Below are 14,702 nucleotides of genomic sequence, written 5' to 3' on the forward strand. Positions count from 1 at the left end.
AGTGCAAATCAATGTTTGTCGACGACAGAAAGTTGCCATTGGGTAGCAGAATCACAAGCGTGCGTCGGACGAAGATAAGGCAATAAATTTGTTCGAATGTAGGACATCACTAACAGAAATCAAACTACCACGGCCATGTCACCGAAACAGGCCATTTTTGCAATCAACCTTTTCTGTCCAGAAAATGCTGGTCCTGAGACGATCCAATTTTCTTTCCCCAATGCGCTTTTCCAAAACTAACTGCAATCAAACTCGATTTCTTTTCGGTAAGACGCTACCATTTCGAATAATTCAGCATCGCCATTGCATCACGCGGGATCGCAACAGACGATCAACCCTTTTTTCACATAAAACGTCGACGACCACCATAAATGCGATGGTTTCCGGTTGAAAATGCTACCAGTAACGTAGTGCTGCTGTTTCCACTCCGCTCTGCGCAAAATCTTGTTTGAACTGAGGATTAGATCCAAACCCGCATTTTGATGTCTGTGCTTAGGATGCATGTACGGGATTGGTTGGTTTACTATTTCTAAGTTGTTTGCCAATTTCATATAAAAAAATGAGAATCTGTATTTTTAGAACAATACAATGAAACGTTGACCCATCCTTGTTCGAATGGTCCTAAATATTGGAGATCCGTCGAGAAACGGTTAAGATATTAACGCTCAAAGTGTATCATATTTCCGTGAGGGTCTCCGATTTTTGCAATCGCAAAGTGTACCCCAATATTGGAAAGACAGTAGGAAGATAAATTACTGATCTAACATCATAATCGATGAAAACTAGAGCTATATGTTGGGTATTTTTGAAAAATATAAAGAATATGAAAGATTACTCGAAGAGCATTTCCCACATTTTCTTATAACAATTATCTAGAAATTTGCGGGAAAAATAACTAAAGATTGTTAACAAATTTTTCGAAGCTTTACCAACTTAAAATCGTGCTGTAGATTTCCAGGTTATTTTTCAGTGTATTTTACAATTTAATAGTTTCAAATTCTGAAATAATTACTCATAAATAGTTGATTTACTAATGAACCATTGAATGGGTAAATATTAACCCTTCTGATACCAAAATTCGACCAACAATAGGAAGCAACAAGCAACATTTTTCACCACCTGTTCGTATGTAAATTATCACACAGTGCACACTGAATGAAGAGGAACGCAGATGGCCCGCGACTAGTGGTCCAAGGGTAAAAGAGGGCAGGAAAAACCGAGCATTGTGCATATGTTCCTTCCATACAAAGAACGTCGGTTGCTTCCTCCTCCTGCTGTCTGCTGGTGGTAATGCATACATCAGACAGAACCAAAGTCAGACAAGGCAAAGCTTTATCATTTCATTAGCAGTGATTCCCATACTTGTGAGTGCAATGTATCTAGATGGGGCCGAAAAAGTTGCTCTTCTTCCGGCTCGACTACTAGTAGCTTGGGCCCGGATGGGAAGAAGTCGTGGTAGCGAGATTCTGTGTTGAACAGTGGAAAGCACACACAGTTCGCTGGTTACCTACCACACTGCGCTGACTGCTGCAAAAGGAACTCTTTCACCGTTTTAAATACATTGCAACTTAATTTTGCTGTGCGCACTCGGTTCCTAATTGAATGTCGGAAGAGCATTGCTGATGAGATAACCAAATTTCCTGTTCAATAGCAGAGTAGCAGTGGGGTGAAGCGATGATGTTGATGCGCTATGGGGCGCTACAGCGCGGAGTTCACTTTCCGACTGCGATGGCGGTACGTAATTTTAAACTTTTGGAGCGAGGACTTTCCCTGTTATCCGTTTCGACAGATTTATTCAGATTTAAATACTAATCTTGTGTGTATCATGACATGGTTCAGAGTTCAGTCTGAGTTTGGTAGAAGGTATTAACGTGTGATATTTTTGGAAGGTTCTTATTTGGGAATGAATAAAGTTTTCTCTCCGACCACAATCTCTAATCATGCTAAGTATACGTTGAAAAGACCTGCTCCAGGCTTAACATTTTCTTTTGAATTTTTAGTCAAAGGCTTGAGGGGTTGAGCATAAACAAAATTACCAAAATTCTAAAAACATATCATCATTTTCAGAAACTTTGTTCAATTCAAATGTCAACATTTTTGCATGATTTTTGAAGTGATTATTAAAACGTTCTATCACTGTAAAAACTGATTTAATTTAAACTGTCTTGGGCATACGAAAAACTTTAGCACCATGTGGTGTGCATGTTTGAAGCTGAAATTCCCCAACATGTTTCGAGCATCATATTTCAAAAACAAAATACAATAAAGTAAACTTACCTCCAGCATAACGCAGCATATGTGGTAGATGCACTGCGTGATGGCGTCCGCCGAGCCACTCAACGTGACGGCACGCTCCGTCGAATTTGGCAACATTTCGCTAGCGACCTGAATCGAGCACCCTGTAATCTCCCGAATTTCCTTAATCTTGGAACCGCCCTTTCCTGTTGAGCAGCGGAAATAGGAAAAAAAACAAACGGAAACGGAAAATAAAGCAAGAAAAGAAAAAAAAGAGGAAAACCATTATTGAAGTGGTGGACCGTGCACGGTTGCAGCTCGGAGTGACAAGAGTGCCAGGAGCGCGCCAAAACTTACCGATCAGAGAACCACACTGACTAGCTGGTACGATTAAGCGGATTGGAATTTGTGTTTTACCCTGTGCATTAGTATTGTCTTGGAACTGTGAACACCACTGTGGGGGAAGAGAAACGGGTTGGAGAAAAGATTTTAAACAGGAGGTTTGGGGGGAAAATAACAGAGAGCAAGATAAAGGGTTAGTAACGATGAGAGCATTTCCACCATCATCGCCGCATCAAATGGGGCGCGGGCGGGATGGGGCGAGACGCGACGAGATTTGAGAGAGAGAGTGATAGTGAGACAGTGGACGGACACCGCAACTGGAGAGCTCACCTCTTCGAACTTCTTTGTGATCAGTGTAAAGGCTTTGTAGATAGCACTTCTGGAACCGGACACCGTAACGATTCGCTCCGGACAGGACCCATCTGATATGTTGATTTTTGCGCCGGACTGTGGAGGGGAGAAGAAAGAAAGTGGAAGGATCGTTAGACAACTAGTTGGAAAGTAATCTTCGGCAGGTTGAGTGTTTATTTAAATATAGGGATATAAGGGCCGAGCTGGTCGTCTTCGTTGTTGTTGGACTAGAGCACAGATTCTTAATGGAGCTTAGTTTATTTTCATAAATATCAAGTAACCCTTCTAAGAATCTGTTTCACTTGGAGTGTACATGAGGATTTTATAATAGTGATGGACGCTGTGCGTATAATGGATCACTTAGTCTATTTTTTTAAAAAGAAAAGTCAAAAGCCAGTCATAGTTTTATTATAAATTAGCATTTGGCTCCCGTTGGTTAAAGGCACGCTGTCATTAAATTTGGGCAGCACTTTAGGAAAATAAAATCAACAATTTTTTTATGATAATAGCAAGAGAAATGCTAAAGGAATTCTAAAAGAAAACTAAAATTAATTTTAGTAAAAAAATATCAACCGATTTCAAAGCAAATCTCAACTGCAGGATTGGAGCAATTCAGAAGAACACAAAAAGGGATTCCAGTAGAAATTTCAACTGGATTCAAGAATGATTTTAGAAGTGGATTCAAATTTTTGCCTTTCTCGTATACTAAGTATACGTAAAGGCTATATCATCACTCCAAAACAAAACTTTTGATAGAAGGCTCGGAGACCCATAGTGTTATATACCAATCGACTCAGCTCGACGAATTGAGGTGATGTCTGTTTGTGTGTATGTATGTATGTGTGTGTGTGTATGTGTACAAAATTGTGTAGACACACTTTTTGGAACTTAGCAGTGGCCGAATTACTCGCAACAAGTTCCATTCGACTGAGAATCCTGAGCAAACCGAATTGTTTGCTATTGAAAATTGGCCAGATTGAACTATGGGATCAGAAGTTATGTCCAAAATACTATTTTATATGTGCAAAACACGCTAAAAAACACTCACTCATATTTTTCAATATTTTTTTTTGCACGAGAAAGGCACCAACACCGCTAGGTGGATTAATCAGAGTTTTTAAGTTCATTCTGCAGCGTTTGGTGAGGCAATGAGAGCGCAAGTCAACCGAAGGTCGATAATAAAGAAGGTAATGGTAGAAGATTCCTTGCAGATTACTTGAACGCCATGGGGTAGGATAAGGATGGGTTGAAGTGCGGTTCGGCTTTGGAATCGACTTGATACTATTACAAAATGTAAGTGAATGCAAACTAGTCAATGGTTCAAATGATAATTTCAAAAATTCTATTACAACGTTTGTCTAGTTTTCAAATAACTGTTTGAAATGCAATGTCTTCTCCTTTTGACTCGGAAGGAGATATTTGTATACGTAGTTTGGAAAGCCATATAGTCTATTTAATAATTTAAATAGTTTGTTAACGTTATGTGACCAAGTTTAAAAATGTAAGAGCTATCTGCGTATTAGTGCTGTATTTTAAAACATTTATTTGTGCAGATTAACCCTTCCGTTACCCCCTTCAGAAAACGAAAATAAAAATCTTTTTTGCATTTTTTTTTGCAACTTTCAGCAAAAGAAGCGGAATTTATTCAAATTTCAGGGGCTTCATGAATTTTTAGCACTGGCCACTTGATACCGGAGTTATTTCGGATTTAAAATGGGTGTTAGATTTTGGCCATATACCAGAACGCATACTTCGGAAACGATTATTTTAGATATTTTGTAGAGAAACGACGCATAAACTATATCAAATTTTATCAGGAATTTGATCGGTCCAAAATATGGGCTGTATTCTGGAATCCGGACGTTCCGCCGGAACCTGTTACGGGGTCACTTTACGGAAATAGGCGAATACCATCATGCGACCCATCAAACCATCGTGATTTCAAAAGATATGGTATTCCATGGTAGTTTCGTTCTTCCTGGATCGTATTTGAACCGATTGGAACCGGTAAACTGATTTACACCGAGTACCGGTTCAAGGGTCAATTTTGGGAAATAATCAAACTTCATGATTTCAAAAGTTATGGCATTCTAAAGTAGTTTTATACTTTTTAGACCGTCAAATCAGAGACTAACCCGCAGACAAGCTGGCGGCCATTATCGCTCGCGGAAAACTGGATACTTTCTAAACCGTATTTGAACCGATTGGCACCGGTAAACGGTTTTACCATGAATCGGTTCAAGGGTCATTTTTTTCAATAACCAATAGTTTTTTTAAATCTTTACTAGCTTTATGTACCCGGCCTTGCTCGGAATTGCCAGTTTGGTTTGCAGTTTTCTTTTAAAATCGGAAAATGATAAAACCAATTGGTCAACAGGGTAATTGTGTTTACTTATTCATATTTTATCATTTGATTAAAAGAAGGCTTTAGGAAACACTGACTGATTTTGAAGAAGGGATCGTGGGTTTGAAAAGCCTTATTCCAGGCAAACGTCTTTTTCTAAAGCAGGAAAAACATCCATCGATGCCATATTCTGGGCAAACGCATATTTTTAAAGAAGGGATCACACCCACCATTGCCTTATTCCGGGCAAATGCCTACTTTTAAAGAAGCAACACATCCACCATTCAGAAGGAAACACATTATTCATTGCCTTTCACTGGGCATACCATTATTCCGAAGAAGGGTAACAATTATGATTGTTTTATACCCAAATCGGCCAAGGGGTTCAAAAGATACACTGAGTTGACCAACAACTAAGCCCCCCATACCCTCCCCCTTTTCTAAACAGCATCCCTAACTCCACTATCGTCGTCTCTTCAAGATAAAGAATGAGTGTTCCAAATTTGGTTGAAATCGGCCAATGGGGTTCAAAAAGTACACTGACTTGATCAATAACTAAGCAATACCCTTCCCTCCACACCCTCCCTCTTTCCCAAAGAGCATCTCTAAGCCCCCTATCGTCGTCTTCTTAAGATAAAGAATGAGTGTTCCAAATTTGGTTGAAATCGGTCAATGGGTTCAGAAGTTATGCTGGAACATACATACAAACATACATACAAACATACAAACATTGAGTTTTATATATATAGATTAAGGTTTTTTTTTAATGTTATGATGAATAGAATTCAAAAATCGAAAATGGACGCCACTTTAGAGTCTAAAATGGCGGACCAAAATTCAAGTTTGAAGCAGTTTCGAAATCGATATTTGACGTCATTTTAGATGGAGGATTAAAATTAAGCTTTTTTTAAACTTTATAAAGTGTTTTTATTAGGACTAATTGTCCAATTTTGATCCAATAAAGTCGGAACAAACGCATCGAAATTCGCACCCGGAATTTGCCGGAATTGAGCTGATGCCGCACAGTACGCTGATTGCTACCAATTCTGTCCTCTTGATAGAACAATGAAGTCTTCATCTCTTAGACCTTTTATTATTGCATCGAGTTCTTGTCCTTATTGACGCCTACAACTTCAGGCCGCTTATTTCAACCATCTGCTATCTAGTCCTTCGTGCTGACGATTAGTCCCATCATATCTTCGTTAGTTATTTCCATCTATTCTTATCTTCATCTAATATCATTTCTTACTTACTTACTTATGGATCCTGTACACCTCCGGTGATGCAAAGGGCCGACTTGAAAGATCTCCATCCTGAGCGATGCCCGGCTATCGCTTTAACCTGTTGCCAGGTTAGATTTCGGTCGACTTCTTTTATTTCTTTATTGAGGCTTCGCTGCCATGAGCCTCTGGGTCTGCCTCTGCTGCGATGTCCCGCTGGGTTCCAGTCTAATGCTTGCTTACAGATTTAGTTTCCGCCTCTACGTAGAGTGTGGCCGACCCAGCCCCACTTCCGATCCCGAATTTCTGTTGCTATCGGCCTCTGGTGACAACGACGATGGAGCTCGTTGTTTGAGATCCAGTTGTGAGGCCACCAGGCCCGAATTATATACCGCAGGCATCTGTTAATGAACACCTGCAGCCGTTGAGTGTTCTCCACTGATACACACCATGTTTCGCTAGCGTATAACAGCACAGATTTCACGTTAGAGTTGAAAATTCGTATTTTGGTGCGTTCACTTATCTGCCTGTTTTTCCAGATATTTCTTAAACTCGCAAAGGCAGCCCTTGCTTTCTTGATCCGTGCGCCTATGTCGATCTTGGTACCGCCGTCTGACGCCATTTGGCTACCAAGATATTGGAAGCTTTCAACATTCTCCACTGGTTGCCCGGCTACTGTGAAACTGGAAGGAGTCACCGTGTTTACATCCAACGATTTGGTTTTGTTGACGTTGATGACTAAACCTGCCGAGGAGGAGCGATCGGCAAGGTCGTTGAGCTTACTCTGCATATCAGAGCGCCGTTGCGCGAGTAGTGCAACGTCATCCGCCAATTCGAAGTCGTTTAGGTGCTCCATGGTTATAGGCTGCCATAACAGCCCGCGGTTTGGTTCACGGTCAATCGCATCTACCAGAATCTCGTCGATTACGATGAGGAACAGTAACGGTGATAGAATACATCCTTGCCTCACACCAGCTACGACCCGGATAGGGTCGGACAGGACCCCATTGTGCAGCACTCTACACGAAAAGGCCTCGTACTGTGCTTCGATGAGGCCGATGATTTTCTCAGGAACCCCTTGCGTCTCAGGGCGCCCCACATATTCTCGTGATTGAGACGGTCGAAAGCTTTTCGTAGTCAATGAATACCAAGTAAAGGGACTCTTGGAATTCGTTGACCTGCTCCAAAATGATGCGGAGCGTGACAATATGGTCCACACAGGATCTTCCGGCACGGAATCCGGCTTGCTGCCGCCGGAGAGTCGCATCCATCTTCTCCTGAATCCGGGCTAGGATAATTTTGCACAGAACTTTGAGAACGGTACACAGCAACATAATGCCTCGCCAGTTATCGCATACAGTCAGGTCACCCTCTTTGGGCACCTTCACTAAGATACCTTGCATCCAGTCGACCGGGAAAGTTGCGGTGTCCCAGATATTACGAAATAAACGATGCAGTAGTTGAGCGGATGTCATGGGGTCAGCTTTGAGCATCTCGGCTGATATGCGGTCGACCCCTGGGGCTTTATTCGATTTCATGCTTTGGATGGCTGTTTGAATCTCTAGCAGTGATGGAGCTTCGGTATTGACACGTGTTATACGTCGGATCCTAGGCAGATCATGCCGAGGTGGTGATGGCCTGGTTGGCACTTGAAAAAGTTGTTCGAACTGCTCGAACCAGCGTTTCAGCTGGTCAGTTGGGTCGGTCAATAACTGATCATTCGCGTCTTTCAAAGGCATCGTTGCATTCATCTTCGCCCCGCTTAAGCGTCGTGAGATATCGTAGAGGAGGCGAATGTCCCCGGTTGCGGCGGCTCTCTCTCCTTCGTCGGCCAGAGAGTCTGCCCACGCTCGCTTGTCCCGTCGACATGAGCGTTTTACTTCCTTCTCAAGAGCCGTGTATCGTTGACGGGCTAAGACTTTGGCTCCTCTGGTTTTCGATCGCTCTATCGCGGCTTTGGCTTCTCTTCGCTCCTCTATCTTCCTCCAGGTCTCATCGGTGATCCATTGTTTTCTCTGGGTGCGTAGTTCACCCAGATTGTTCTCGCTGGTGGCGATGAAGGCATTCTTGATGGCGGTCCATTGGTCTTCCACGGGTCTGAAACGGTCCTTCGTTGAAGAACTGGAGACGCGTGCTGCCACCTTCCGGAATATCTGCAGCACGCGTCTCCAGTTCTTCAACGAAGGACCGTTTCACCGTGGCATCTTCCAGTCGGCGTGTGTTGAATCGTCGTCCAACTCTTTCCTCCTGCCGACGAATCCGCGCAATGCGCAGGCGTATTTCGCCGATGAGGAGGTGATGATCAGACGCGATATCGGCACTACGTTTATTCCGTACATCAAGAAGGCTCCGTTTCCATTTTCGGCTGATGCAGATGTGGTCGATTTGATTTTCTGTAAAGCCGTCACGGGAGACCCACGTGACCTTGTGAACCGGTCGATGAGGGAAGAGCGATCCCCGATCACCATGTTGTTATTACCACAAAATTCTGCGAACAGCTCTCCGTTTTCGCTCATTTCTCCGAGACCATGGCGTCCCATAATGCGCTCATGGTTCGAGTTGTCGGATCCGATCTTCGCATTGAAGTCGCCCAAACAGATCTTGATATCACCCTTCGGAATTCTATCTACGACGGCATTGAGTTGACTGTAGAAGTTCTCTTTGTCTTGCAGATCGGCAGCATCGGTTGGCGCATAGCATTGGATTATAGTAAGGTTTCGGACCCGTGTTCTAAATCTGGCAACGATTATCCTTTCACTTATAGGTTCCCACTTCATAAGCGCAGAGTGTGCCTGAGCGCTTAGTAGGAAGCCAACTCCGCGATGCCGGGGAGCGTGTTCACCTCGTAAACCAGAGTATAGCAGAACTTGTCCCGACGGCGTTCTGTGTTCTCCAAAGTTTGGCCAACGGACTTCACTCAGTCCCAGGATCTCAAGCTTCATGCGGCGTGCCTCATTGGCAAGTTGTGCCAATTTACCCTGCTGGGCTAGGGTTAAAACGTTCCATGTTCCTATTCGTGTCCGTTGTTTCGCGCTAAGAGTCGTCGCCGTAAAATCAGTCCGTATTCTTTCATTATCGGATTCTCGAACAAATTGATGTTTCGGGAACAGTAGGTTGTTGGCCCAAGGTTCCCTATCCACCGGGATGGGGCTGCCATCTTAGGTATAGCTTCCAGGAATAGCATTTCATACTCAGCCGCTGGATGCCAGAACAGACGCTGTTGGAGCCGCACCTCCTTGGTGGACAGACGCTCGATCAGTCGGGTCAAATTTGTTTAAAGTCCCACCCAACACCAGGACTAGGCTAGTGCGCTTTGAGCGGCACACGGTCGCTTTGATAGGGCCTGCTTGGGGACACATGCAGCTTTTATAGAAGTTCAACAGAGCCCACTGTCGAACCCCACCACATCCTAGGCAGACCCCATAGTACGCACCCTCTCACTCTAGCTGATGTCAGAAGGACAACAGTGCCCAGGCTGCACTACCAGCTAAGTACGCAACCCTTAGCTGGCGGTCAATTGTCATCGGAAGACCCGTGGAAGCGTGAGTATTGGAACTTGTGAGGACCAGAGCTATGTCATTTCGCGGTTCAATATTTCTCGTTTTTATTTGTTCTTTCCCGGTGAGTCTTACTAAGTCTAAATGGGATTGGTGGCACATCCTGTGATGCACTGTTTGCGATAGATGGGGGGTTGATAGACGATGCAATCTCTACGACTGGCTGTTTCTCATACGTGGTTGAATCGAGCATCTTCTGCATACCCCTCTGCTCCTATATGAACTGCGTAGTGAAAATGAGACCATTTCTCACATTGTGGACAGAATTCTTGTTATCCAGTTTGTCCGACAATTCGCAGGCCCTATAGTCTGTTCTTTCCGTCCTTGGATCCTTTTACCAGAGAATGTTTCAAACTTAAAATTGAGAAATTTTGATCGATTGATGATAACCTGTAAGTATAATTAACTTGGCAAAATGGTATTCAAACTAACTAGAACGTATCGAATTGATGTCAGTACGAGTGCGTAGAATCCAAATATTCGTGCCATTTATAGTTGATACCACATCTCAAACAAATCGATGTCGAATAAGTTCGAATACACTTTCAAAATATGTTTAAAAAAATAGATTAAATTATTTATTTTCCTGGTTCTATTTTATTATATTGTTTATAAGGAACATTTACAACATTTATCTTGGAATTACCTTTGTTTTGTACTTTTCACTAGCATCAAACGTTTCTTAAACCAATTGCAAGTGGCACGCACAATCTGCATGGGCATTTTGTTCCAGATAAAGAAAATTACCATCTTGAACTGGTCCAAGCTGCTGACCTTGTATTCATTCAGCTTCGACATTATAAAGGATCAAACAAGAAAGTTTTGCATGCATCATATTTGAAACAGGTCGAAAGACTTTTGGTTATGCGTCAAGATCTTAAGGCCTTACTCCACGCGAAAAATCGAAGTCGTTTTTACGCGTTTTTTTGGATTAAGTATTTTTTCCGCGGTTTTGATTTACTCGGAACGTATCCCCCACGTAAAAACCGACTACAGTGCAGTGTATTTTAATGCTGTTGCTGCTTCATCTACACATATAAAGTCCGCCCACGGTCACTTTAATGATGTCTCAGCTCTATACAACTTGCGTATTAGGCAGCGGGCCATTTGGCATAACGGGCATTTGGCATAACTTACATTTGACATATTTTTCTCGAGTTCACTACTGCCGTAATCTGAAAAAGTGACGTATACGCCATTTTCCAAAAATGGTGTTAACGAGTACTACAGACTAAATTAGTTGCATGACTGAGTGGTACTGAAAAATCCGACAATGATCAATGTGTTTTCTTCTTCAAAAATAATGCATCTATCGGGAATAAGACTACGTGGATGTGATTCCGTCATTTAAAAATAGGCGTTTGCCATGATTAAGGCAATGATAGATGTGATCCCTTTTTTTTAAGTAGGCGTTTTCGCAGATTAAGACAATGTTGCATGGGACCGCTTCCTTAAAGGTAGTCGTTTTCCCGGATAAGGGCAATGGTGGATGTGATTCCCTTTCAAGAGTAGTGGTTTTCCAGGATGGCAATGGATGTGATCCTTTCTTAAAAAGTGAGCGTTTGCCCGGAATGAGGTACAGGTAAATCCTTTTTTAGAAGTAGAAGTTTTTTCCAGAATAATGCAATTGTGGATATGATTTGTCGTTTGAATGTAAGCTATTCTCTGGAATAAGGCAATAGCTTTTTAATCCCATTTATAAACACGCATTGACCCGGAATAAGGTGAATGTGATTTATCCGTATATATCGTTTAGTTAAGCGTCTGCTCTGATGAAGACAATGCTTTATTTGTTTCCTTCTTCAAAAGTAAGTGTTTTTCTGGCAACAAGCAACGGGAACTGCGATTCGAGAAAGTGAAAATTTGTTTCTTGTCCAGTCGTGTTTTTCTAGTAAGCAGAGCGATCGACCGGTCGTCGAAATTAGGTTTTGCTTTGTGTGGAAAGCAAAACGATCGGCTGATTACCGAAAATTTGTTCTGCATTCTTGTGTAGTTGTTCCGGGAGTTGTTTTGCGACTGTCTACCACTTTTAACAATCATTCGCTTATTAATTATTCGGCCGATCGCTCTTGTCAAAATAGCTAAAATAGAACTACATTGCAATGTTATAATATGTAATATGGTTGGAAGATCAGCTACGAGAACTTTGCAAGCCATTCAGAAGGTAGCGGAATTTTAGGATGATTTTTCATCGTGACATGGTGAATAATCGTGACATAAGAAGTGACGGTTCATCGGTGTAGTTCTCCCGTTTCGTTAGTTCGTCCTTCCGAAATGTCCATCTTCAGTCAAAAATTTTCAGAACATATCCTCTACATCAGCGGTTCTCAACCTGGGGTAAAGGTGCCCTTGAAGGTACCTTCGCAGAGCCCAGGGGATACTTCGAACAAAAATGCATAATGGCGGATATATTACAATTTTAATCCAAACTTATTGATTAAATTTGATATAGGAATGTATATTTTTTTTCTTCAAGGAGCACGGAAGCCTCTTTTCAAGAGGCTCGGAAGCCTCCTTTCAAGCGGCCCGGAGACGGCCTTCCAAGAGGCTCGGAAGCCTCCTTTCAAGAGGCTGGGAAGTCTCCTTTCAAGAGGCTGGGAAGTCTCCTTTCAAGAGGCTCGGAAGCCTCCTTTCAAGAGGCTCGGAAGCCTCCTTTCAAGAGGCTCGGATGCCTCCTTTCAAGAGGCTCGGAAGCCTCCTTTCAAGAGGCTCGGAAGCCTCCTTTCAAGAGGCTCAGAAGCCTCCTTTCAAGAGGCTCAGAAGCCTCCTTTCAAGAGGCGCGGAAGCCTCCTTTCAAGAGGCTCGGAAGCCTCCTTTCAAGAGGCTCGGAAGCCTCCTTTCAAGAGGAGCGGAAGCCTCCTTTCAAGAGGCTCGGAAGCCTCCTTTCAAGAGGCTCGGAAGCCTCCTTTCAAGAGGCTCGGAAGCCTCCTTTCAAGAGGCTCGGAAGCCTCCTTTCAAGAGGCTCAGAAGCCTTCTTTCAAGAGGCTCAGAAGCCTTCTTTCAAGAGGCTCGGAAGCCTCCTTTCAAGAGGCTCGGAAGCCTCCTTTCAAGAGGCTCGGAAGCCTCCTTTCAAGAGGCTCGAAAGCCTCCTTTCAAGAGGTTCGGAAGCCTCCTTTCAAGAGGCTCGGAAGCCTCCTTTCAAGAGGCTCGGAAGCCTCCTTTCAAGAGGCTCGGAAGCCTCCTTTCAAGAGCACAGCACCAGCCGCTATGAGAAAGACCGGGGGTCGGTTTTAGAATAATCACCCCTACAAATTGACTTCGGGAAGAGTCTGAAATGCTGAAGAATTCAATAAATTTTCGAAGACAATTTAAAAGGAAAAATATTCCAAAGAAAAATATTATAAACCCAACTTCAGTACGAATTGAGAATGGATTCAAATATGCTGAGCTAATAATCAAGTCAACTTAGAAAGTTATCCCTTTCCATCCTCAAACTGCTTGATTTCCGATATTTATGAAAATAAAAACAAACATTTTCACAGAAGTGTAGGTACTGATAATAATCAGTTGAATAATCTTCCGCGAACAATCAAAAGTTCATGATCTCATCGCAGGAATATAAAAGCAGGAGTTAAACGCAGGAAACATTCAACTTATAAAAAAGTCAAACAAAAATCACTTGTTTGTTTGCGAGCGGGAAAAAAAAGTTTTCTCGTTTTGACTTTCTTCCGGATCGTCATCGTTCCATGGATGTTTCGTTTTTTTTGTATTAACTTGACATCGCATTTGTCGTCGTCGTCGTCGTTATTCAACTCCCTCACGCAGCCACTTTTAACCGGTGCGGGAGCGGAATGTTGATCGGGCTGCACCGGAAGAAACAGCGTCCATCCCGGAAGGATGTGAAGAAAAATAATAAAATAAACAACTCGCAAGAGCCAAGGAAACAACTTCCAACTCCCTTTTAATACACACAATAATTTTCTGACATTTTTATTCTGTTTTAATGCGCGGTTGGGTTCGACATTTTCGTTTTTTTTGTGTTGTTCCCGGAAAAAAGTCACCCCGAGATGGAAAGGGATCGTGGCGAGCCAGCGTGTTTCCAGCTGAAGTTTCCTCCGAACCACGGCAACATCGACGACGACGACCACGACGACGAAGACGCCGCTGTGTGTGGTCGCGTACGGGAAGTTTTAGCAGCGGACTTTGTAATGTAATAAAGAGGTAGTTTTGGGAATAAAAGTGGTTTTCGCTGCACGTGCGACTACACCACCAGGGGGTCAGCGGGGACGGGCGTGGGAGGTGCACTAAAAAAATGAAAATTGTTCTGCTTGAAGAGGTGCAAACTTTCGGTGGTACAGCAGCAAGCAAACAGCTTGTATTCCACCCGCGGGACTTGTTTGCTCGGTACGAGAGGTATTACATCGAAGGGATTGTTTATTAAATGTGCAAGTATACCCATGGTATACTTTAAAGTTTGAGGAGGGAGTATTAAGATGCACTTTGTTCGCTTTGTTCAAAGTTTTGTTTGATGAGGTTGGTTTGTTTGAAGATTGATCGAAACTGTAACAAGGAATGCTGTATCAAGTTTGTTCCAACATTTGCATTCTAAAATTGCGGAGTGGTATTAAGTATGCATATTATACTGAAGTCTGATAAAATTTGCAACGGAACCGAAAGAACGATAAGCTTGCTCGATGGAACTTTCCTACTTTA

At 42.8% G+C, this 14,702-nt stretch overlaps 1 protein-coding gene across 12 annotated transcripts in view; it reads right to left on the reverse strand.

Annotated features, from left to right (window-relative positions):
- LOC134211035 (poly(rC)-binding protein 3) overlaps positions 1-14,702 on the reverse strand; it is a 413,468-nt gene that overhangs the window by 119,922 nt on the left and 278,844 nt on the right. For all 12 annotated transcript variants that reach the window (XM_062687577.1, XM_062687578.1, XM_062687572.1 and 9 more), the window contains exons 4-6: positions 2,908-3,024; positions 2,593-2,689; positions 2,278-2,441 (exon numbers count right to left, since the gene is read on the reverse strand). In XM_062687577.1, the coding sequence (XP_062543561.1) occupies positions 2,278-2,441; positions 2,593-2,689; positions 2,908-3,024 (378 nt within the window). The remainder of the gene's footprint in view (positions 1-2,277; positions 2,442-2,592; positions 2,690-2,907; positions 3,025-14,702) is intronic.

The sequence above is a fragment of the Armigeres subalbatus genome, chromosome 2 (assembly GCF_024139115.2).
Source record: "Armigeres subalbatus isolate Guangzhou_Male chromosome 2, GZ_Asu_2, whole genome shotgun sequence".
Classification (NCBI taxonomy): Eukaryota; Metazoa; Arthropoda; class Insecta; order Diptera; family Culicidae; genus Armigeres; species Armigeres subalbatus.